The sequence below is a fragment of the Mycteria americana genome, chromosome 28 (assembly GCF_035582795.1).
Source record: "Mycteria americana isolate JAX WOST 10 ecotype Jacksonville Zoo and Gardens chromosome 28, USCA_MyAme_1.0, whole genome shotgun sequence".
Classification (NCBI taxonomy): Eukaryota; Metazoa; Chordata; class Aves; order Ciconiiformes; family Ciconiidae; genus Mycteria; species Mycteria americana.
In genome coordinates, this window is record NC_134392.1 from 659,869 (window position 1) to 683,536 (window position 23,668).

General features: G+C 47.1%; 1 protein-coding gene across 2 annotated transcripts; it reads left to right on the forward strand.

Moving 5' to 3' along the window:
• Positions 1-33: 33 nt before the first annotated feature.
• GMIP (GEM interacting protein) lies at positions 34-23,123 on the forward strand. 2 transcript variants are annotated; one of them, XM_075525908.1, is made up of 23 exons: positions 34-425; positions 1,789-1,926; positions 5,273-5,317; positions 11,473-11,566; positions 11,646-11,721; positions 12,593-12,656; positions 13,531-13,656; positions 13,934-13,998; positions 14,462-14,572; positions 14,822-14,902; positions 15,548-15,736; positions 15,855-15,992; positions 16,450-16,640; positions 17,212-17,333; positions 17,583-17,669; positions 17,795-17,893; positions 17,979-18,118; positions 18,425-18,613; positions 18,695-18,832; positions 18,940-19,136; positions 19,706-20,000; positions 21,532-21,652; positions 22,177-23,123. In XM_075525908.1, the coding sequence occupies exons 1-23, from the start codon at positions 173-175 to the stop codon at positions 22,662-22,664; spliced, it is 3,447 nt and encodes a 1,148-aa protein (XP_075382023.1). In that variant the 5' UTR covers positions 34-172; the 3' UTR covers positions 22,665-23,123. The 2 variants fall into 2 exon arrangements, with proteins under 2 accessions (XP_075382023.1, XP_075382024.1); XM_075525909.1 differs by lacking the exon at positions 5,273-5,317 and having other exon boundaries at positions 35-425.
• Positions 23,124-23,668: the final 545 nt, after the last annotated feature.

A 23,668-nucleotide genomic window follows, 5' to 3' on the forward strand; every position in this document is an offset into this window, starting at 1 on the left:
TTGTCTTGCGTCTCCAGTTGCTTTTGCAGAATGCTGCTTCTCCTCCTTTCAATGAGGGGGAGCCGTGCTCACGGCCCGCGGGACCTCGGAGGTGTGCACCCAAAAACATAGCCTGAGAAAAAGGCTCACCCACTGACTCGGGAAAGCTCTGCAGCGGGTGCTCCACCTCGCCATGAGTGGGCCGGGAGCGCAGGACAGCGCTGGTCGTGCTCAGATCGCAGGCGGATCGCCAGGCAGACACCTTCCACCCAGCCACGAGCCCGATGCCGGATGCCTGGCTGCTGCCTGGGCTTCGACCCAGAGCCCTGCCCCTGGTGATCGTGCTGGCCGCATGGACCTCACGGCCGGCGAGGTGCTCCGCATCACCAAACACCTGAGGAACATCGACAGGAAATTTCAGAACTTCCGCGAGCTCTTCCGAAAAGGTAAATATTTTTCAATCCACTTAATCTGCTTGTTTTGGAAGCAAATATGTTCAGCAAAAGCGATCCTGTCTCATTCTTGCTGCATTATTTATTTAAAACAATGAATTTAGACAGCCCTCAGACAGTTTAGAGTGGCTTTTCGCTGCGCAGATACTTAATTATGCAAGCGTCTTTTCCTGTAATGAATTGCATCAATAGATAAAATTTCAGAGCACTTAACCATCTAAGTGCACAGGTTTCCTCCAAAAGCGATGCAAAACCACGTTAAGTGCTATTGGCAGCACCTGCAATTACTCACGAGTGCGTTAAACTGGCTCGAAGAAAGAGTGCCAGCGCTGACCCTGCCGAGAGAGCCGGGATTCATCGCCGGGAAGGAGTCCAAGTGTCACCGGTCGAAGAGAGGCTCAAGCTGATGGTGCTCGGGGTGGTGGGGGGAGCCCAGGCGTGTGTCACAGCCTGGAAACATGCTCCAGAAGAAGCACCATGCCTTCCTGTCCAGCATGCCGGCACTTTCCCCCCTCTCTCCTCCTTTTTCCCCGGATAGCCTCTGTATTTGCAGGACACTCTCCACGCTGGAGCCCAAGCGAACAGACCTAAACTGAGAATTAAGAAAACAGTTATCGCAGGCTCGGTGCTGCTCTAGAAACCTCATACAGCATGGCAGCATTAACAAAATCCCTTCAACTACTTGCTGGAACAAGAAACCTGCTGGAGAAGTGCCACCCTCTCCACCAAGGCATCCGGAGTTCCCTGTGATCTTGGTCTCCCCACCCACAGCCGCAAGCCGTAGCTCTCGGTCACGGTGACTGCCTTACCCCAGGCATGCCGAACAAGTTGGGTTGGCCATGCTTCTCGAGCAAACTCCTAAGTGCGGTGGTGCTCTTAGCTTCGCAAGATGTTTGCTTTTAACAGCCCCCAAACGATGCTGGCTGTAGATGGAAATTCAGCCTGCCTGGGCTCGCTCCTTCGCTGAGCGGCTTTCCGAGCTTGGGGCTGCATTTTTGTCTCGGAGGTTGGCCTTTGGATGTAAAGACATGAATATACACAACACTCCTGCAGCAGGAAGCGGGGACGTTCATCGCTTGGGCTCGTGGAGTAGAACCCAGACAAAAGGCAGCGTGGAGCCTCATCGAGGGTCCTGGTCCTGGTGGCTAAGGACTGGGCAATTTCCACATCCATCCCATCGCTGCATGTGGGTTTTTTGCTTGCTTCAGTCTTCAGAGTTTGTTATTTGCGGTTTCACACAGAACTTGAATATTTAGGAGCAGCCAGGTACCTGTACCATTGTGCTTGTCCTGGGAGAGGTGAGGATGAGAGTTTATGCATGCAAAAAAATTGTAATTTTCCCCCTTCTTAATTTTAGGAGAAGTTCTTTCAGCTTCTGTTGAAGCCAAGCTGGCAGACTTACTGCAAGCCATCTCCTCCTTCCTGAACACATATCCTGCTTTGACCGGGGATGCCATCCAGCCTGCCGTAGCAACCCTTATCGCCAATATCAACGGTAAATCCATAACCTTAGAGAACCTAACAAGCGCTATGGTCATTGCCCTCTGCTCAGCGGTGATGGAAAGCTTTCATACCGGGCTCAGCACAGATGCACACGGGTGTCCATGCGCATGGAAAGCGCATGTCGCTACCGAAGCTGAGCAGAAGTCAGTGATCATCACAGCTTATTTGTATCCAGATCCATATCGTTAGGGAAGACAGTGCTTTTAAAACGCATGAAAGCAAGATAAAGGCTTAGATGTGAGAGCCCTTCTATTTAGGTTGGCAATTGTGCTGGCAAACGGCACCTATCTGTCTGTTTTCCACTAATAAAGACACATTGCGTTCGGATGGTGAAACCAAAGAGCAGAAACACGAGGCCCCGGGGAGCTGTTCTTGGCTTGGTTACGTCTCTTGGAGCAAGCAGGCGCGTGTCAGGACTTCTCTCAGTGCTCAATTCCTGTATAACCCTGTGCACAACGTTTTCACGTGTTTGCTTGTCAGCGCGTGGCAGGGGGGTAGAATTAGACTGACCCACTGAATGGTTGCGATAGGTCGTTCATGCAGTCCTCGGAGCTCTGCAGGCGCTACGCGCTCATTAAGAAACTGTTAACAGCCTCTGGGAGGTAAGGGTAGTGTCCTACGCCACCCTGACCTTCTTGGTTTGAATATGAATCCTTAACGCTCTTTTCTATCCTTGTTTTGCACATTTTTGTCTTGGGAGCTCAGATATACTTAAATCTAGTGGAAAATCCTCACCTGAAACTAGTCTCTGCCTCCTAGGAAGAGGTTCCTGGCCGTTGTTTTGGGGGTCAGATGAGCTTCACGAGGAAGCACTGGATGTCCCGTCCCAATATTCTGTGTGTGAGCAGAGCCAGGAGCGGCACGAGGCTCTCGGCGGGGAGCTGGAAGGAAGGAAAGTGCGCTAACCACACCACTGCTTTCACTCCCTGTTTCTTCCTCCCCCGTCTTCAAAAGACTTGCCGATGCGAAAATACGTTTGCCTTATAAAATAGCAGCGGTGACGTAAAGGGAAGTTTAATGAGACCTCATAGGGGGCTGCTCCTGTGTATTGTCTGCAGTAAGTTGCCATTGTACTTGGTCTAAAATAGTAATTAAAAAAAAAATTTACCTGTTAGAGATGCAGGAGGAGTTTGCAGGCTGCGCTGGAGGAGCTCGGTGTCAGGAGAGCAGCCGAAGCAGCGTTCTGCCCCACGACCAGTGCCGATCCGAGTGCACCGGCAAGCGGAGAGGCTGCTGCTGCAGCTTCCCTCTGGTTAGAGGACCGCGTTATTACACCGTACGCAGCTCTGTGCTACCTTGGAAGTGGAAGATGAGCCATTTCTCAAGAATTCCCATACTTCCCTTTTGTAAGCCTCTGATCTGCAAAAGAACATTTAGGGTTTTACCACCTCCACTTTTACCCTCCAAAAAAAAACTCCCACCAAAAAAGGACATACTCATTCAGCAAGAATGTCTAGGAAACAGTCTGATGAGACTGGGAATTGGGATCCTGAGTTATGTTTCTGGTAAATAAGGAGCCACACCCCTTGCTTTGCATTAGCTTTTATTAGCTTTTTAAAATATAATTAATTGGAGAGATCTTGCTGTACTATGTTGCAATCCTTTTGGCTATCCTTTACACTAATCCTTTACACTAGAAACACTAATCCTTTACACTAGAAAAAACACTTTTCATAGCACTTATCTGTAAATAAAGCACTTTGCAAACAGGGTATGATACTTATACTAAACATACCCATAATTATACCAATTGAACATGCAAAACTGAGGCCAGGGAAGATCTGATAGGAGAAACTCATCATGCTGACCCCTCCGCTGGTCCCAGCAGCGCTTTGCCATGGTTATACATCCCCGTCCTCCTGCTCTCTTCTAAAAGTCAACCGTGACCCCCAGAGTCTGAGCAGAAACAGGCACACGCACCACATTCGCTTGAGCCTGAAACGTTCAACACCGAAGCAGGAACTCTGAGATTCTAGGATTATTTAATTAAGCAAGTGTTAATGATAGAAAGGGTCAGCTGAATCTTAACTCTGACTTGTGTCTGGCTGCAGTTAGTGGGACAGAAGAGGCTGTAGATTTGCCTGCCATGAAATCTGTGGAGCAATCGCAGGGAGAAATTTCGCAGAAGAAATTTAGCGGCATTACTTGAGTCTCCAGCAGACGCCGAGGAAAGGGAAACTGTTTTTTGGGGGTCCAGGGCAACAAGCATATTTTTTGGTTGCATAAGAAAATACAGTTTTTTAAATTATTCATTATTTAGTGAAGAAAAATCAATAGCTTCACTGCTGAGCACAAGTAAGTTTGTTGACCACCACATTTTTGCTGTCAGTTTCTCTACTATTTGCAGAAGAAAAAAGTTCACTTCAGTTTCTGCCCATCTATAATCTTTGAATAAATGCTTTCTATTTCCCATAGCGCAGTTTCATCATTAAATCACCACCAACGTTCCTAAACTGAAGGCAAAATTCACCAATTTTAAAGACGGCAACGCTAGCGACGTGCTTGCAGCCAGTAAATCAATTGCTTGTGAGCTGGAGCGTATCGTACAGCGCGAGGAGTAGTCGGATTTAAAGCCTTACGTCCCAGTCCACCGTCTGGAGAACGCTCCCAGGCTGAAAGACATCTTGACAAGCGATAGCTTTTTCCCTAGCTCATCAAAAACTTACAAAATCAGGGCTTGTTTTTATTTAAGAAACAAACCCTCTAAAGTTCAGATTTCAGTTTTGCGGAGCAGAAGTCGAGAAGGGCTGTGATCTCTGAGAAGGCTCCGTTACACCCACGCACCGGCAGAGAGCAGAGGAACGGTGGCTCAGGCAAGGACCACTGCTGGCCCGTCCCTGCCCCAGATGCTCATCCTTTCCCTCCTTCTGTCCCCTCTTTTAACCCAACAGCCCTTTCCCCTCGCCACCAGCAGTTTCTCAGTGGTTTCTTCAGTATATTTGGAAGCACGGGTGTTTCTTAGGAAGCAGAGAGTACTCTCCAGGTAGAAAAACTGGGGCTGCTGCGATAGCTGCAAGCACTGAAGCCAGGAGGACTCAGAAACTGTCCCTTCTTTGCTATTTACCAAGACACATCTGAGTTATGCAAATTGCATGATCAAACCAATGTATGCTGCATACTGTTTCCTTACACGGAAGCGTGTCTGCAGGAAGCAGATTTGGCTACAGCAGCCACACGCACCGACGGGTGCTTCTGCCAGTTATTTCGGGGAGATCTTCACATGCAGCTATCATGGGCCTCTGGATAATTTCTTCACCTCTGATCTGACCAAGAATTTGTGTTTTACTTAATTCAGCTGTGATTCAAAGCTGGGTAATTTGGGATTCTGCTGCTTTCAGACCAAAACACTGAAGATTCAGCCATGGGAGACCCAGAACCGAGTGGTATGTGACGGCATTTGAAACAACCTTTTATACTGTTTGTAATGTAAGCTTTTGGGGCATATGACATGACATACGATGCAGATCAGCCTGTGAGCTGCCTAGGAAATACGGGTGCTAGAAAACAGCTGTAAGTTCCTCTAACTGGGGTTTCCATGAAGATCGCGACTGTTCAGTTCTCTAAGTCTTTCTCTGGCAGATGAAATTATTTGATGTATTTGTGCTGGACATTGACTTACATAAGAGGAAAGGGCGCAAAACCCTTTTTCAGGAGGCAGAAGCGCAGTGTTTTCTCTTAAGAGATTAGAAGTACATAATGCTGGTACTTGCATATCATTGGCTCAAGTCCCTCTGACAAAAATTTGCTGTAAGTCTTTGTTCTCAAAGGTGACAACCTTAATTATGAACATAATCAGTTTGAATCGGAGTAACGCTTACCGATCGAGCATCTTAGAGGTCTCTGTACCACCTGAGAGCACAAATCCCTCCTGCCAGAGCCCCATCTTCAACAGGGTCCAGTCCCTGGTGCTTCAGAGAGGTGAACAAAAAAAATCTCACTGGCTCTGTAATCAAGGAGACACAGCAAGCAACATTAGTCCTTTCCCTGCTGTCACATTCAAATGCATCATTACCCTTATAGCTAGAAAAGTCTTTATTTCAGCTTGCCTTTCAGCAGCTGGATCTTGTCATGTCTTTGTCATGAAAATCGAAAAACCATTAGGAGAATTTCTATAGCTCATGATCATACACGGGGATAGTTAAAGGATGTCTCAGTGTCTTTGATAAGCTGAGCTTGTTTCAAAACTATTGTGAGGCTAGTTTTCTGCCCACTCTCGCCCTACAGAGCACTTTTGTGTCTTCAGCAACATCTGCACAACCCCTTGCCAGAACTGACACTAACATCTAACGTGCTCATCATCCAGCGTTGCATGCAGAAGCACCAGCAGAGCCCATTTCTGCTCTATGTTCCCCTTTTGTATGTACCCAGAGCTTGCAGAGGTCCTCTTTCCGCAGCATTGCGTATGAAGCTCGTGTTAGGCAACTACCAGTCGTGTCCATCTCTGCTTTTCAGGGCAGAGACTTCCAGTCTGGCGATATGACATCTGCGCCTAACTTGTGGATGTTCAGCTATACGCTGCAGCAGAAGCATAACCATTTCTGAGGCCGCTTAAAGACTCTGTAATAAATAGCTGCCTTCCTTCTTGGCCTACAATCTTGGTCTCATCAAGCACTTTACCAGGAGAGACGATGATACAAGTCTGATCATTTAATGAACCCACCAAAAAGCAGGAATCCGAGATCCTTCTAGAATCTCATACGTTGATTAAAGACGTATTTTTAGGTTTGTCAGTGAAACAGTTTTTAACATGTGACCAAGAATGCCACCCAGAACGTGACATGACTGTAAAAGTCAAATGCCCTTGAGAAATCCAAATCAACAAAATCTCATCTGTTAAAGAGGTTTATTTGAGAGCTCTTTTGCAAAACCAAAATGACTGGTATAAATGATTTTGTTCAGTCTTATTTTTTAGCCCTAAGTGTCCTAGATTCATCCTTCTGTTGCTAATTGGGAGGTCCTTTTACTGCTTTCCAGTACTAGAATCATCTGCTGTGCTTCACTGCCAGTCTAAATTCTTCTTACCATCGCTAACGTTTCCTTATTCTTAATATTGAAGAAACAAACAGCCAGAAGTTTAATGTAGTTGTACTTTTCTTACTTAAAAAGCAAGGTTCATTACGTAATGACGTACTGCAGGGGGCTGCCATCTATCAAGACAAGTCTCTTTTACTAATATTTGCCTCTAAAGCTGGCAATCGCCTCATTTTTATTTTGCAAACTAATGCACCCACGCTCAGTTTCTGCTGTCAGACATCTCAGAAACATTTGCAGTGCACACACCTTCTTTTTCAATGAATTGATGTATTAAGTGGAAATTCTCCTTTCCCCCTCCCCGACAGGTTTCATTAATCCCCTCGTTAATACATGCTGCTATTTAAGACATCTGACCTTGCTAGTATTTCCTGTCAGTTGAGGGTGATCGCACTGTTTGGTAGCAGTTCCGACCTCCTCAAAAATTAGCCGATTGGTAAATTCAGCGTTTGCCAGGGCCTTTGTTCCACTGCAGTAGGAAGAGAAGATGAGAAATCAGAGTGACAGATGGGAAGTGGTCTTGGTTTTGCAAAACCGTTGTCAAGGAACTTGGATTATTTTGTTCCAAAACTTATTCCTCAGATAGACAGAGATGCTGATCTAGGCAGCCGGAGCAGCGTCCTTCACTGCTAGCCATAACCAGAGTTTCACTGAGGGATATCTTAGTTAAAGAGGGAGGTTTTCACACAGGAGTGGCGGACAACAATTTGAGAGTTTTCACGCTTAGGTGGCCTAATTTAGTTCAAACCACGTTGTGGCTTAGCAAGCAGGGGATTTTACACAGAAGCTGCTAAGAAGCGCCAGTCCTTTTATGCAGAAACAGGAGATTTTCCCTGGTGGAAAAAATTCAGATGTTGTGTTGCAAAGTGCAAGACTGAGTGCAGAGAAGAGGAAGGTGCTACCAGGAACAGGCTTGTGATACCGAGGTTTGGCAACGGTGCCATGCTGAATTAGGGTTTTAGACATTTACCTCATTTCACGGTAACTGCGGCTGAAAAGGAAGTGATGCTTCTGCTGAATGGCAGAACAAGAACTTCTCCTACTAAAAATATCCTTGACACTCTGCACACCCACCACTGTGGGAGCTTGCTCTCTCCATAACGGTGGCAGAAGGCAGAGAAGAGCGGTGAGCTTTCCAGAAGGTAGATGATGCACTGAGATGACAGTCTTGTCCATCCTAGGATGGGGCAGAACTTCGCACAACCTCCAGTGCGAGCGTTGGCTGTGTAGAGATGCTTTCCTTTAGTATGCAGGTCTAGTGCTGACGCTGGAAGAGGTTTCTGCTGGAATTGTCTACGATAAGAAGAATAAGGATACGCTGTCTTTCAAGAAACATAGATGGTTTTTAATCTCCAGAAGACTTAGTTTCTAGATCAGCCTTCCAATTGTCATTGGGTTGTCCAGTAAGATAACTGGTTTTAAATTGAAGCGTCCATTCCTAAATAAGGCTGCAGAGTCGTAGTGAACAGGCAAAGGACTGAACCGGAGTCTCTTCCAGGCCTGTGGTCCTATATCCCAGCGCCGCAGCAGATGCTCTGCTACCTAATCCTCACTGGTCAAGGAGGCTTTCATCAGGATTTGAAAGATTAATTCGTTTATGGATATTTATGGGAGCCTCTGCAAGCCTGCCTGGTGCAGGGGCTCCATTTTCCTTTTCTACAGGAAAACGTACACAGATGTTTACATATTTAGCAAGCGGGCAATCAGGAGCGTGCGGTTCATCAGGAAGGGACATCTTGAAGGTGTCCGACTGCTGGCTGACTGATGACAGCTGTGACAATGAAGAGCAGTACATTCCAGGCAATTCATTTCCTTGATGAGATACATCTGAGGCACATGAATCATTTGGCCCAGACCTGCAAGTGCCAAGAAGCCACTCGAAAGGTTTCAAACAGATGGGACAAACCAGTGCTGCTCCTGAACGAGAAAGGGGCTGCGTGTAGGGAAGCACAGGTTTAAACTCATGAGAACGCAGCTAATAACATCTGCTGCAGCGAGGCTAGGAAAACTTTTTATGTCCAATTTTTCCACCTTCCTACTTTTATAGTATTACAGACAATATTATCTTAGTGAGATGAAGCAAAAGACTTGGGAGAACCTGAGGTTCTTGCTTATCTCACAGCACCTCACAACAGCTGCTTTCAAAAGCAGAATGTTTCATTTTACCCGTCACCAGCACTGCTCAAGTTGAGTCACTTCTTCCTGTTGTACAATCCTCTGCTAGTGGTAAACAAGAGAAATTAAAGCTGTCCCTCTGCTCAAAGTAACAAGAGTAGTTAGGATTCAAATTAAATTCGCATGCCCTGGATTTGTTACGTCTTGGAATTGTGAATAATTTGTGTCTCTTCCAGAAAAACCAGCATGAGATGTTTGGTAAACTGCCTGTCTCGGGTCACCCACTGAGTGCGAGACGTTGATTTGTCGCGATTGAGCAGGAGAGGTGCTGGGTACAGTTTGCAGTTCTCTGTTAGCATCACTGGTGCTTTTAAATCCCTTCCCCAGGTCCCCAGGCATGGCAGGCCATTCTGGGCAGTTCCTTGCAGTTCCTTCAGACCTCAGTGGTTTATGGTAAAAAACCAAGCATGTCTTCACACATTTTCAGCATCTTATTCTACTTTGGAGTAAAACGTTCAGAAAACTTTTAAAGAACAAGGCCAGCATAAATCTTAATTGTTTGCTCAGCAAAGGCAAGCAAGCTAGGAGCGTTCCCAGCTCATTTCTCGGTGCAGAAGGGAACACAGCATCTGGCCCACGCTGCTCAGCGCTGATTGCGAGTGGAAGCGTGGCTTTGGTGTCCCACCCAGCCTTCTTCACAGTAATTTCTATTTTTAAGCTGGTGACAGGCTGATGTTCACAACTTGGACACTGTAACTATACGATTGTCAGAGAGCACTCTCGTTTGACACCAAGCAAGGAGCTTCGTGGAACAAAATCCCTAATACTTCCCCATCTTTCTTTTAATTGTATATTCTCTCTTCACATCCTTTCTTTGCATTGTCTGGTGTCTTTATAGAGTAAAAAAAAAAGATACGTATGCATATGTACATGCTCATTACCAGTATGGACAAGCCAGTCTTGTGCTCTTCTGCACCTTTTTGGCTGGAAGGGTGGGAGATGACCAGGATCGTGCTGCTCCTCCAGTGGGTGCCCAGTAGCTGGGTCTTCCCCTGCGTGCTGGGAGTTTCCCCGGAGTCATTGGCCTCCCTGGAGGCAATGTGGCTGGGCAAGTCATGGGTCAGTAACGGTGTGATGCTGTTCACATAGCCTGCCACCTTGCTTCATGGCAGGCCAGCTCCTAATCAAAACCTGACTTGAAAAATCTGTATTTTTCAGGACTGAGACAAGGCCCAGGAGTAGCCATAACTAAATGAGACACAAACTGACTTTCCTACCAAGCATCATTTGAGCAACATTTGCAAGTACTTGCTGCTCACTGTCAAAAACTCAACTATCAGTGAAGCAACTCTAGATTTAGGTCAACCACATCCTGTTTCCTGGAATGTCAAAAGGACAAAGAAGAGTGAAGTTTTCTTTTGTTTTTACCCATTGTGCCCAGTTTCATATTTTAAAATTTTTCCTTTTTTTTTTTTTGCAGCAACTTTCAGCCTGAGTCAATTTTAGTTTCAGCCCTCAGTGACAAATGCATGACAGAGTGGAAAGTGAGATTAACAGCATCACTCACCCCACGTAAAACGCCTGTGCTCACCTCCGCTCTGCTGCACAGGCAACCGCGGGCAGAATACGCTTAGACCTTACGGAGATGCGTGGCAGGAGTGCATTGCCCCCAAGTAGGAACAAGCCCATTTTATATTTTGCATGCCCAATAATTTGTGCCCGCTGGGGACCGAATGAGACGCAGGACCTTGTAGCGTAGCTTATCACCATAAATAAGCACATAGAACATTGAGAAATGGTCTCTGCACATAAAACGTTGCGACACGCGCACACGTGATACACAACTTCTGCAACGCAGCCCGGCCCACGCGCCGCCGGACCGCAGGAATGCCTGCTGCGTCGTGCGCACATGGTTCTGCCGACACACGTTGTATGTCGAGGTGCAGGGCGTGCCGCTGCATCCTGTGAGCCCCTCCACCAGGTCTGCCGGCGCATTGCCAGCACCCAGCGAAGGACAGTGGCGTGACTTCAGCTCAGAGGGGCTACAATAAAGATTTCCGTGCAGTTTTCGCAGCTGATCTTGGGTCTGATTGCAAGCCCTAAAATCAGCTTAGATGTCTCCCCTGGGCATCCGCAGACTCATTTTCTAGGGGTTCTGCCCAAAGAACCTCGAGGAATTTACCGTTACCCAAGTTTTCTTTTGAACCCCATCTCACCCTCGGCCTCACCTTGCTGTGCTTTGCCAGACCATCACAGTTTGTCGCTTCCCTGTGAATCCACACAGGATAGCAGGGCTCAGCCACGCTCCCAGGCGTCTCTAGAAACCGTCCTGTCAACCTCAGGGAGCTTTGGGTCAGGCGTTTCAGTGAAACGATTTCTTCTCCAACTCCAGGTCTCGACAATCAAGAGAGGACACCTGAAAATAGGAAGCGGTACAGTGAGATATTCCGGAGCCTGGATGCCATCGAAATCTCAATTGGAAATGCGTATGTAGAGAAACGGGGCTGAACTAGTTTTCTGGGTCTTTGCAACCTTCATTTAATTGTGTTCTTTTTCATTATACAGGACAGTTGATATGTTCATCGGTGATGCTGACAGCACTGATGACACAGACCTGACCACAGAAAGAGAGGTCGTTCCGGTAGGCAACGAATGAGATCCATTTTATTAAAGAAATTATCCATGTCCATTGCCAAAGTGCATGATTCTATGTTACTAAATTCTATGTTATTAAAATTGGGTTTTGGGTGATCATCTAAAAACCCAAATAGTTACAGCTCTTACTTGAATAGACAGAACTGTACATCACTTGGTTGTAACAGTGATGGAGGTGGCAACAGAGCAGAAAATATTTAGTGGAAACATTTGGACATTTACTGTTCGGATTTATATTTTTCTGGAAAACAAGATGTGGAAATTGCTGGTTTAAGTTCTGCGTGCTAAGAAAAAGATCAGACAAGACAGAAAGCCAAAAGACATTTGAGTGTCATGCATCAAAAATCTCTAAAATTTTGGCCTTAAGAAACAGAAGACTTTCAAAATAGAACAATGTTTTTGCGCTTGCTTTGGGCAGTATGGGACTTTTGGGGATCATCAGCCTCATTTCATGCTTTTCTGTATAAACAAAGGGGCTGGGAACTTAATTTTTCCTCTGACAGCGACTGTTCTCATGTAATCATATTATCCCATGAGCTAAACTTCAAAAGAAAAATCAAATATTGCGTGATTTAGAGTAAAATAAGAGCTGCCAGCATTCAGTCTTGCAGCCCTTTTCCAGCCTTGATCTCTCTGCCTTAATGATGTGTTTCCTCTGTGTTTCTGTAGACTTTTATGCCATGCTACCTTCCCTCTGTCAAATCTCAAGCTACTATTTTAACTGCACTGGGTTGCTTAGCTAAGAAAAAGCAGCACTCCAGCTGGCTTTTTTGAAAAATCCTCCAAATTTCTGAATACTCATTTTTTCTTTCACCATTTTCCTCCCCCCTTTTTTTTTTTTCTTTCCCCCCCCACAGCTGAGTGAAAGTTTCTGCAAGAGCAAAACCAGTTCAGAGAGGCAAGTGCAGGCAGACCTAACAGGTAATATTGCTAATTAAAAAAAAAAAAAATCAAAGAGGTGACATGAGAACACTTAGTCAAGCACCTGGCAGCCTCCTATGGCACGGACGAATAAGGCCGGTGTCTCTGCTGGCATCAGGCGTGGGCTGATGGCCAGCAAGGATGCGGATGCCTGTTTTGAGCTCAGTAGTCCCGCTGCTTCCTCCAGCATGCAGATCTTCCCCTGTTCATCCATTAACATCTCGTTAAGGAGCTTCTCAAGAGGTCTCGATTTCTAAATACTGAGACATCAGTTCCCAAAGGTCTGCTGGTTTTAAGCACTGTAAGGATCCCAGTGAAACTTGGGATACTCTGAAGCACTTGGTTGCCCACTGGGAGGGTTCTCACCAGCTCTGTACTTGTCGCTGGTGTCATAAAATGCAACATAATATTGTTTTTTCTTCGTATAGAATCCCTATGAAGCAAAAAAAAAAATTTTCTAAGCTGCTTTCGCACAGATTTCAGCTTGAGATGTGTTTAGATTTGCTCACTGCAGTGCGGTGAACCTGTGTTAGGTTCCACCAAGGAAGAAGAATCCTTCCTGCAACTCCCCAGTAACCCATTAGGTCCTTCATTTTTGGATTTCAAAACAAATTAAATAAAAATATTTAATTACAAGTAGAGGGCAGAAGAATATATGTGTCTAAATTACCTGGAACTTGCGTGGTTCCATGGGCAGGACTGTGTGGGGTTGCCGTGAAGTAGATCATAATGACATGGTTCAGTGAAAGACCTCTTTTATGGCTGTTATCCGAGTATTTCGTCACCAACTCTTGAGACTCCAATTTTGCCACTCTTGGGGGGGCCTCTGCCCATCAGCCAGAGCCGTTCTGAACCTGGATTCGTTCTGTTGCAGTTCAGGAGGCAGACGAAATGCTGATAAAATGTGAAGGCGGCATCGACGCAGCCCTCGAATATGCCAAAATGTGGTGTAAATATGTCAAAGAGCTTCTCAGCTGGATTGAAAAACGTCTGAACTACGGTGAGTCTGTGCACAGAACCAGCTGGGAGTCCATACACTTTTCAATACCTTTTTCTTTAAAATCAGAGCCAAGAACACACCCTTACAAGCAAAAATATACCAGTGAGAAACTGGCCAGACACCAACCCTTTTAGTTGCTTTTGCCTGAAGATAAAGACACAGAGTCAGAATTTCTTCTTCCCTGACTGATCCTAATTGACTGGAACAACCTCTGGCTTTGACAAACCCACCTCCGCGACCGTGAATCTGGTGTCTAATCCACTCTGCCCTTTTACAGAGACAGAGTTTGCCAAAGGGATGGTGAAGATAGCAGAATCGGGACGAAATGCCATCTTCCAACAGGTATGGGTCCTTGCGATGTTCCTGCTTCGCTGCACGGGGTTCCCTTCGGAGGAGGAGGACAGGAGTCCTATGCGGAGCAACCGTGAGGCTGTCCGCACACATCAACTGCTTGTAGAGTCCAACTTAAACCCTACAGCAAATATGCCCCCAAAACCATTCCTAAACCTCTCAGTATGGGAACAATTCCTTTCTTCTTCTTCCATTGGCTTATAACACAGGGAGTGACTGGAAAATTAGACAGAGGGATGAACAGGCAAGGAGTCAGCACGATACTGCCCAGCAGAAAAGCTCTTCTGCTGCCAGCATCCTGCTGTGTCGTCCGAAATAACCACCCTCGTTTAACCAGTGTAGACACTCTCACCTCTCTGTAACAGACCTTGGTCATAGCTACCAAAAGCTCTTTTGTTTAGGAAAGTTGCAGTAATTATCCGTCGTTTTACACCTGCTTTTTTGGTGTCTGCAGTACAACATGCCTCTTCGGGCACTCTATACAATGGTCCTGGAACACGACATAAAGGTTGGAAATTCAGCTAGTGAGACCGCAGGATTGCTCCAACAGAAGGAATTCTACCAGGTACTGTATTTCTGCGTGGACTAGACAACTTTGTGCTGCTCCTGGCTAATCTGTCAGCAGAGACCTAACAGAAGTTATTTATTCTGGTCCATGGGGGTGGAGGGGATGAAAGAAGGAAACGCACACCGAGTTTAAGGGAAAAAGAGGCATCTTGCAAGGCTTGCTTTCTAATGTCATGCCCTCATCTGTCAGATACTTCTTCCTGCCTCATGGGGAACTGTTGCCATCCTAACTGTTATTCCTCTGCAGCCTCTGTCAGCCAAGAAGAATGAAATTGAGAAATGGAGGAAAGAATTCAAAGATCAGTGGACAAAGGAGCAAAAGAGAATGGTAAGAGGCCAAAAGATGGGCCTGACCTTTATGCCAGTCATGGCTCAAAACACTGAAAACAAACGTTTATGAACGAGCGACAACTAAATAATGTCCCATGCATCCTGCTATTGAATAAAAGTACTTTTAAAAAGCGTAGAAGGGGGGAGTGCTAGCGGCGTTCCCGTGCCATCCTGCCTGGGCTACCTGCTAGATCCCATCACCTCCTGCCGACTGCAGAGGCTGGCAGAGCGAGGATGCAGTCTGGGTTTGCACGCGCTGGCACGAGGGCTGTCTTCAGCCGAGAGGGATCCCCGGCAAAGGCAGGCTCTGTGCCTGCGACCCCCCACCAAAACCCAGCCGCACACCCTCTGCTAGCACTTCACCATCAGCCCTTTTCTCCAGGGTTTCCTGCTGAGGAGGAAGATGCTCCTGGGCACCTTGCAGAACGTGATCCAGGACGGCTGGGGCTCTGCTCAGCTGTAGAGGAAAGCCGGGGGCTCCCTTCGAGCTCCTGAACTTTGGGAGGAGAGGGAGGGAGAATACTGATGTCCGTTTGAATCATAATATCCATTTGAACCAAGAGACAGGCACTTTCCTTGTAAGCAGAGTGCTGTAAGCAGAGCTTTTTTGGGCTTCCTCAACCTGTTCCCTTTCCTGTTGAAGAATGAATCCTTGTCATCCCTGCGCAAGTCCCGCCTGCAATACATACAGCGCTGCGAGGAGCTGGAGAAAGCAAAGCACTTGAGTGCCAAGGCGGAGGACGAATACCAGAGCACAGCCATCACCAACCCCGGCAGCGCCAACAAGCAGCTGGAGAAGAGACGCCGTTCTTGCGAGGAGGCACAAGCCAAGGTGATGAGTTCAGATCAGGCTGCTGGTATTCCCAGCCATCCCATACTCCGTGTTACGGCATCTTCCCACCCATCCTGGTGACTTTCTCCTGCTTTGCTCCATTTCTGATCGCGCACAGGTTCAGGAAACAGAAGCTTTGTACAAGATGTGCATCAGCGATGCCAACTTTCGACGACAAGAACTGGAGAAAGTACGAGCACGGATCATCTCCCATATTCGGAAGCTCATTTACCAAGGGGATGAGGTGCTGACGTGGGTACGTGTAGTCTTATCATTTCTCCTCTAATCCTCGTTTCAGGGAAACTGCTAGTTTGGGAGAAGACCTCTAGGCTCTTCACCATGTCACCATTGAACCACCCTGTAACTGACCATTCTCAAACAGTTGAAGTTAGGAGAGTGCTCTGGACATTGCTTTGCTACCAACCTGCTACCAAAAAAATCTCACATATATAATCACATTTTCAATTACTACTGCTCTGAGGACACAGACATCCATAGAAAAAGTCTAGGGGGAAAATATCCTAGAACAAGAAAGAGCGACAAAGAATTTTTATCCGACCCGTTAAGTAGAATTATCAATAAGCAGAAGTGCAGGTAACTGAGTTTGGGTAATGAAAAACTGAAGACTGGGGAATAACTGTGAGATCCAAGGGAGGAAAAAGCACCCGGGCTTTGACTAGCAATGGTTTTTTTTGTTTTCTTTCCCCTGTAAGGTCACTTTAAGGATGTTCAAGCAACGGCAGACTCAGTCAGAACAGATTCCGGTGGGATACCAGTATCTGTCAGAGGTCTGCAAGCCATACAAAGCGGGCGAGAAATACCTGGAATTCATTCAGGCTCTGCAGAAGAAAGACATTCATATGGAAGTGTATGAATTCGAGCCACTCACTTCCGGAGGGCAGAGGTAAAACAAAAAAAAAAAGTGGAAAACTTACATCCTAGCTGAAATATATAGGTCAGAAATATATAGTGTGCAGAACAACAACAAACCCATTTATAAAGTCACTAGCAGCACTGCAGCATTGTGATTGCTAATTACAGAAAAGCCCGCAGCCTCAGACATTAGGATCTTTTCTCTCTGCATAGCTCCGCTAATGAAGAACAGATCTCTAACGATGCGCTTGGTTCCTTCTGCTGAGCACAGGACCAACATCAGTAAAAGCAGGGCAGCAGTTTTGCACCACCTCCCTTCAGTTATTTCTACCATTTGCCAAAGATTTGGATCGCTCTCTCCTCACATGGGTGCTGTTTGATTTCTAAATTTTTCCTGCGGATAGAAAAGGTGAAATTATATTGAACAAATTTGTTTTCCTAGTTGTGTGCAAGGGTTTATTACGGTCTCCTTGAAAACTCAGCTTACACCTGTAAGCTGCCTGAAACAGATGCTTTGTCTCAGGTGCCTGTAAGGCACCTCCGTGATGCAATATTGTCCGTTATTCTTCACTGCTGGAAAATTGTTTGCAACCCCTTCTCAGGTCCCCTCCCAGTGGCAAAAAGAAGATGGCATTGCATTACACCGGACCCGCTTCTGCAGCAAAGGATGCGAGCAGTCCAGAAGATACATCCAGAAAGCAGCTCTCCACAAACGGTGAACAGAGTAGGTTGAATTTAAAAAAGACAACCCAATTTTCTCTCAAGTCGCTGTAGTTTAATTTAGATTAGTAGCCAAAGAGGTGGGAGAGGTTCTCAAATTCTTAGGGCAGTGCTTAAGGCTTTGCTCAGACTGGGACAAAAATATTGGCAAGTATTTATAGATTTTCTTGGGAGCTTGGTTTGGACCTCAACCCCGTGTTGAGGTATCCTAAGAGCGCTTGGGATGGTCTGTTACCGTATCCACCTTCCACAGGTGCAAACAAATCCCTCTGCAGTGACACAGAAAGCCTCGGTGGGAGTTGTGAATCCCGATCCCTGGACTCTCCCAATTCTAGCCCAGGTGAGAGCTGCAGAAATTCTTGCCTCATATTGCCCAAAAACCTAAAATGGGAATAAAGTCTACACTGACCCACTTTGTGCATCATGAGGACGAGAACAGCTGTTTGTATTTTCTCTCTTCTGAAGGAAACTCTAATAGGAAGTTGTTGAAAGCTCCATCCACCGGCACCATGTCCTCCTCAGACGATTTTGAAGAGCGAGATTCCTTGCAAACGTTTGAAAATGGTGAGCCGCCCACCTATTTGACTCACGAGGTGGAAACCGTGCTTACGTATCGGTTCCTTCTCACACTTTAATGCTGTTTCTGCAGAAAATGGTACATCCCAGCAGCAGTTTAAGAACATCCTCCTCTCCAGCGCAGCGCAGACCCACCGGCTCCGGAAGCTGCGGGGACCATCCAAGTGCCGGGAGTGTGACACCTTCATGGTCAGCGGCTTCGAGTGCGAGGAGGTGAGGGCTAGAAGATGTCATTGCAGATGCCTTGCGTGGGAGCCTGGGGTGACCATCACCTCGCTGAAGGTCTGCAGGAATAAGGGGCCCCTCTTCAAAGCTCTGTGCTTTTTCTTCCTCTGCATTACACAAGGCGTGTTTTTCTGTTCTTGAGTAAGCCACCAGCTGCCACATGCCTGAAACAAGCCTCTTGGGGTTGGTGGGACTTTGGTGGTTGAGGGAACAGGAGAAGTCCTCCAAGTTCAGCCACTGCTGCAGTGCTGGACCACAACCAGACCATAACTCGGGGCGGTTCTGCCATTTCAGTGCTGCCTGGCCTGCCACAAGAAGTGTCTCGAGAACCTGCTCATCACCTGCGGCCACAAGAAGTTGCCCAACAGAGTACCTCTTTTTGGAATTGACTTCACGCAGGTTCCTCGAGATTTCCCAGAGGAAGTTCCCTTCATAGTGGTGAAATGCACCTCGGAAATTGAAGCCCGTGCCCTCGGGGTGCAGGTGAGCAGTCAGTTATTCTTGCTTTGGTCTTGTCTTCTCTGTATCCAAAATTCCTCACCTCTCCCCCTCTGAACCATGCAGGGGATCTATCGGATAAGCGGATCCAAAGCCCGGGTGGAAAAGCTGTGCCAGGCATTCGAGAACGGACGGAGCCTGGTGGAGCTCTCCGAGCACTCCCCCCACGACATCACCGGGGTCCTGAAGCATTTCCTGAAGGAAGTGGGTACCAAATCTCTGCCGGGAAGGCAGGTCTCAGCCGACCGCATTCCTCGGTGCCAGACCAGCAGGACGAAGTAACATGCTGTTTTCCTCCCCTCTCGCTGCAGCTTTCGGCACCGGTGCTGCTGTCCCAGCTCTATAATGATCTCATTGCACTTGCCAAAGATTTGCAAAAACCGGGGGAAGAAAAGTTGGACTGCTCAGGCTTCCCTTCAGACCCCGTCCAGAGCATGAAGGACTTGCTGAGCAAATTGCCTGGAAGCAACTACAACACTCTGCGGCACCTTATTGCACACTTGTACAGGTGAGGAGCGTGCTGGTTGTCACGCTGGTTAGTGTCAGGTCCAACCACAGGAGATCCCTGTTGAGACGTCGCTGCCAGAGGAGCGGCTGGCTCAGCAGTACACGTGTACGAGAAGAGCATCTGGGCTTCCTTAACGTGGGAGAGGGCTGGTCTAGAGCCAAGCAGGCAGTTGTGCGGAGGGTAAAAAATTCATTCATGGAAAGGACCATCTTGCAGCAATTAGGAGAGAGTCTTAGTGACCGAGAAGGACCGGAAGGTCTTTAATGCTTCATAAAGTGCAGAGCAAGAGGTCAAGGAATAACATGAATCAAGCCCCTTTCACCCAGCTTCTGAATGCAGGTCACAAGAAACAGCCACTCTCATTAGGGCTGCACCCTCCAGACAGATCCAGGAAACTTCTGAGATTTTTCTCTGGAGTTTCCCTGCACAGACCAGAGCTCTGTTTCCCATAAAAGATGGGGTTTCTCTCTCTACTAGGAAATGGGGGTTTTGGTGGATTCCATCTGTGTACTCAGTGCATTTGGGTTGAGAGCTGGGAAGCCCCTAACAGTCCTGTTTCCCTTCCCCAGGGTGGCAGAGAAATACGAAGAGAACAAGATGTCCCCAAACAACCTGGGCATAGTATTTGGGCCAACTCTGATCCGGCCAGGCTCAGGGAGCGATGTCTCAATGTCTTGCCTTGTTGACTCTGGGTATCAAGCCCAGATTGTGGAGTTTCTCATTCAGAACTACGAAAGGGTGTTTGGGATGGATGACCTGCCTTCATCCATATCCCTTGGATGTGAAAATCCTTCGCAAGAAGCATCGACAGAAAAGGATGAAGGACCTCAGAGCCCAAACACAATCCAGAATATAACTCTAGAGGTAGAGCTCCCAGACGCTGAGCTGGGCTTACTGACCCTGCTGTAGAGACAGGAAGGTGGACTAGCAATTAAAGAGAACTTTTTTCACAGATAACAAAACCGCTTGCTATCAGAGGGTTATTCCGAGAGGAAGGAGCAGAGAGCCTGTTGCACAGGGAGTGGGAGAACCAGGAAAAAAAAATTATAAGCTACAGATCACTCAGCAGCTTCTCAGACTGCCCTGGATGGTGGTTTTGCTCCATGTTTTAGATCCCAGTCATTCTGAAAAATTGTGGGCTTCTCTATACTAAATTGCTTAGGACACTGCTGTTTCTCTCCGTAAACAGCTCTACAACTTCGGAAGCAGCTACGTGCACTTAAGACCCAGCACATTGCCCGGTACAGCCCTACAGGGCTCTGCTGCATCCCTGAGCTGTGGCCACGGACCCTGTTTTTTCCCTCCCCTGCTACCGAGTCTTCTGCGTTCTTCCCAAGCTCCACAGCCCTTTCCTCACAATATTTCACAGCACTTTAAAAAACACAAATGGGCATGGCATCCCTGAGCTGGGGCATGGTGGGGTTTTTTTTTCTCCTTTTCACAGCTGGTTTGATGAGCAAGAAAGAGGAAATGACTTTCCTAAAGTCAAGCCAAAGGGAGTGAGATCCAGGTTTGGGGACTCTGCCTCCCGCTTTTGAGTCATGGGTGCTTATGTGCAAGACGGTGTGTCTGCAGTGACCATATCCATGTCTGACACACAGTAACGCTGCTTTCTCTACAGGTCGAGCTCACTGAGGAAGCAGAAATTAGAATAACTGTGATTACAGTTGAAATAAAATCACCAGGGTAGACACAATTCACTTCTTGTGTGCAGAAATCCTACAGGATTAATAAACCTTCACAGAAAGCACTTTGAGATACACACAACTAATGCCTTTGACTATTTTCAAAGCCATTTTTACCTGCTTCTGCAGTGTGACTGAATTCCACAGAAGGTGTCACAAACCTTTAAAAAGGGGAGTTGCTTCTAATGGCATTTTGCCATTAATAAAACCAACCTCTGGAGCCCCCGCCCAGGTTACCTGCTCCTTGTGCGAACTCACACTGGTTTCATACCAACTACAACTCCCAGGCACTCCCGTGCCCTTCACTCATCTTCCCATTTGCATTTCACCATAATTACTGCCCTACAGTTAACAACTTCATTTCTGATGTTTCCCCTTTTTGTTCTGCGGGACACGGGAATTGGTTGCAGCACACTGCTGCTCCACAGAAAGCAGCAGCTGCATTCTGGGGCGAGTTTTGTGGCTGTTGCGGCACAGATGCTGGAGTTGGCAGGTCTTGAACCACAATTTTCTCTCACGGCCCTGCCCTGTGACCTTCTGCAAGCTCCCTCCCTATTCCCCCAAGTGTTAGATAGTCTAAAAAAAAAAATCAAGGCATTTTCAGCTCAAGTGGTTGCCTCCTCTAACAGCATTTGGGGTGAAGCGGGAGTTGACAGTATCTTCATGTCAAGTAAGAGTCCTGTATAAACACTCGTGGCTTTTTCCAACAGAATTTCTCCTCCAAGCACGGTTTAAATGTGGACTGTGTCTCTGATAACTCGTCTTCCAGGGAAGCCATCAATGAGCTGACTCTGGAGGGAGCCCACAGTCCATTAAGCGTGGATGCCCTAGGTAAATAAAGTGGTGATCGTGATGCCGTTATAGGTTGTCTTGGACTATGTTTGCTGGTTTTCACACCTCCTGCCTGCCTGCCTCTACGTTACACAGCAGAGAAAGCATAGCTGGGCCTTCTTCGGCATCGCTGCTCAGTCTTTGTGCAGACAACCTATTGCAGAGCAACCACCACATAGCTCGCATGAAAGCGCAAGCACATTTTCTGCTGTTTTCAGGAAGGGCTTTCCCCTGCTGCTGCCTCAGCTCTCGAGCCCACAGTCACCTCTGTCGGCTCTCCTGGCTTTAATGCATCGAGGACAGCTTTAAGAATATAAACCTGATTCATATGTTATACTTCTTTCAAATGCATACCTTGTGATTGCTCCTGATTAACAAAGCTGTTAGAGGGAGGCGTTTTAGCCCGTTAATGCAGGAGGGATTTTGGTGTCCTTTCTAACAGGAAAAGAAGTCATCAGCCAGAATTGTTTGTCGTAGTAACCTTGTCTCACTTTTCTAAGATAACTGTCTAATTTTTTGTTCAGAGATGAATACAAGTATTGGCTCTGAGCTGGAGGACCTGGAGGACTCCGTGCAGGAAAAGACAGACAGCGATTCGGACGCAGTCCTAGGGACCCAGCCCAGATGCCATTTCAGCCGACAGCCTGTAAAATATATTCGAACACAGACAAAAATGAAACCAGTCATTCCCAAGTCTTCCAATTTGCCCTTGAGGACTACCACATTAGCAATGGACTCTGGCGCAGAAGACAACCCTACCGACAGCAGCTCCACAACAAAGGACGTCCTGGAGGAGAGCACTAGGAGCAGGAACAGCCCGACCGACACAAGCACACTCAAGCAGCGCTCAGGAGGGAGACAGCAGCTCAAACATTTTGAGATCACGCAGGAAACGGCCAGGATTGTCTCAAAGTTTAAAGTCGATGACACTTCTGCATCCCCTGAGCCTTCTCTGGAGAGCGTGGGATCTACTGAGAAAGCAGAGGACCTCAACGCAGGGACATACCTATAGAAAAACCCCTAAGGGTAACAGATAATAGCAATGGAAAGGGTGAGAGGACTGAAATCCCACACCTGCTGAACAAAGGAATAGCAATGGGGTGAGAGTAACATCCCATTTGTATTTACCATGCAGGCTGGAGAAAAGGCACTTGCTGTGAACTACCTGGCAGGCTGTCAGCTAACCCAGGATTTGCTTTTTATTTGTGAACAAACCCATAGGAGTGATAAGAAGCAAGCCCAGTGGCGCGCTCTCTCTCTGGAACACGCCCTGTTTGGCATGAAGGACGATGCAAGAAGTAGAGGAAATACAGATTGCCTGGCTAGAAAGATGTAGCCAGGAAGGAGACAACTGAGATGTAGGGCATTGGACAGAAAACATTCCCAAATGGTCATCTGCTGGCAGCTGCAACAAGCACTGGGTTTTATCATTCTTATTTCACAGCATTTTTGAGTGTAACTCACTTTTTGAGTGTAATAGAACAGGGTATGCGGGCAAAGCTCAGGTCCTCTGGATCCTTCTGCTTCTGTTGCTGGAGCTTCAACTTGCTAGTCAGCACAAAGCCATTCTGTAAAGGGAAAAGACACTGCCATACTTGGAGCCGGACCCCATTTCTCCAGAACATGAATTCTATTTCCCTCAAAGCGCGTTGAGCTTCTGCAATACTTCCACGTGAAGCCACTGCTGTCATGAAGGCGGCAAAGCCCCGAACCCCCAGCAGATAAGATTTTCTTGGGTCTAAGATGAAGTTGCTCTGACTTGCTGGGTCTCCAACTCACCTACATGGGGGTTACCCCCAATGCTCCTTTCTGCCTCCCTGCAGCGGATTTTGTCCGCCAAATGTTGACACGAGGAGAGGGGGGACTCTATCCTATAGTGCCATCTCGTGACGCACGCATGGGGAAGACAGGCTTCCTATACCGCTCACTCCCGAGGACAGCTTTGCATTATAGGATGGGCAGCGTTACAGATTTCCTTGGTGTTTGGTTGTGTATACAGCACGAAATTCAGATGAC

What these genes read in the sequence shown, in the direction of transcription:
- GMIP (XM_075525908.1), top strand. Translation starts at nt 173, where the DNA reads ATGAGTGGGCCGGGAGCGCAGGACAGCGCTGGTCGTGCTCAGATCGCA. An exon ending in CTTGCAAACGTTTGAAAATG is followed by an intron (nt 17,894 to 17,978) that starts GTGAGCCGCCCA and finishes CTGTTTCTGCAG; the next exon opens with AAAATGGTACATCCCAGCAG. An exon ending in CTTATTGCACACTTGTACAG is followed by an intron (nt 19,137 to 19,705) that starts GTGAGGAGCGTG and finishes TCCCTTCCCCAG; the next exon opens with GGTGGCAGAGAAATACGAAG.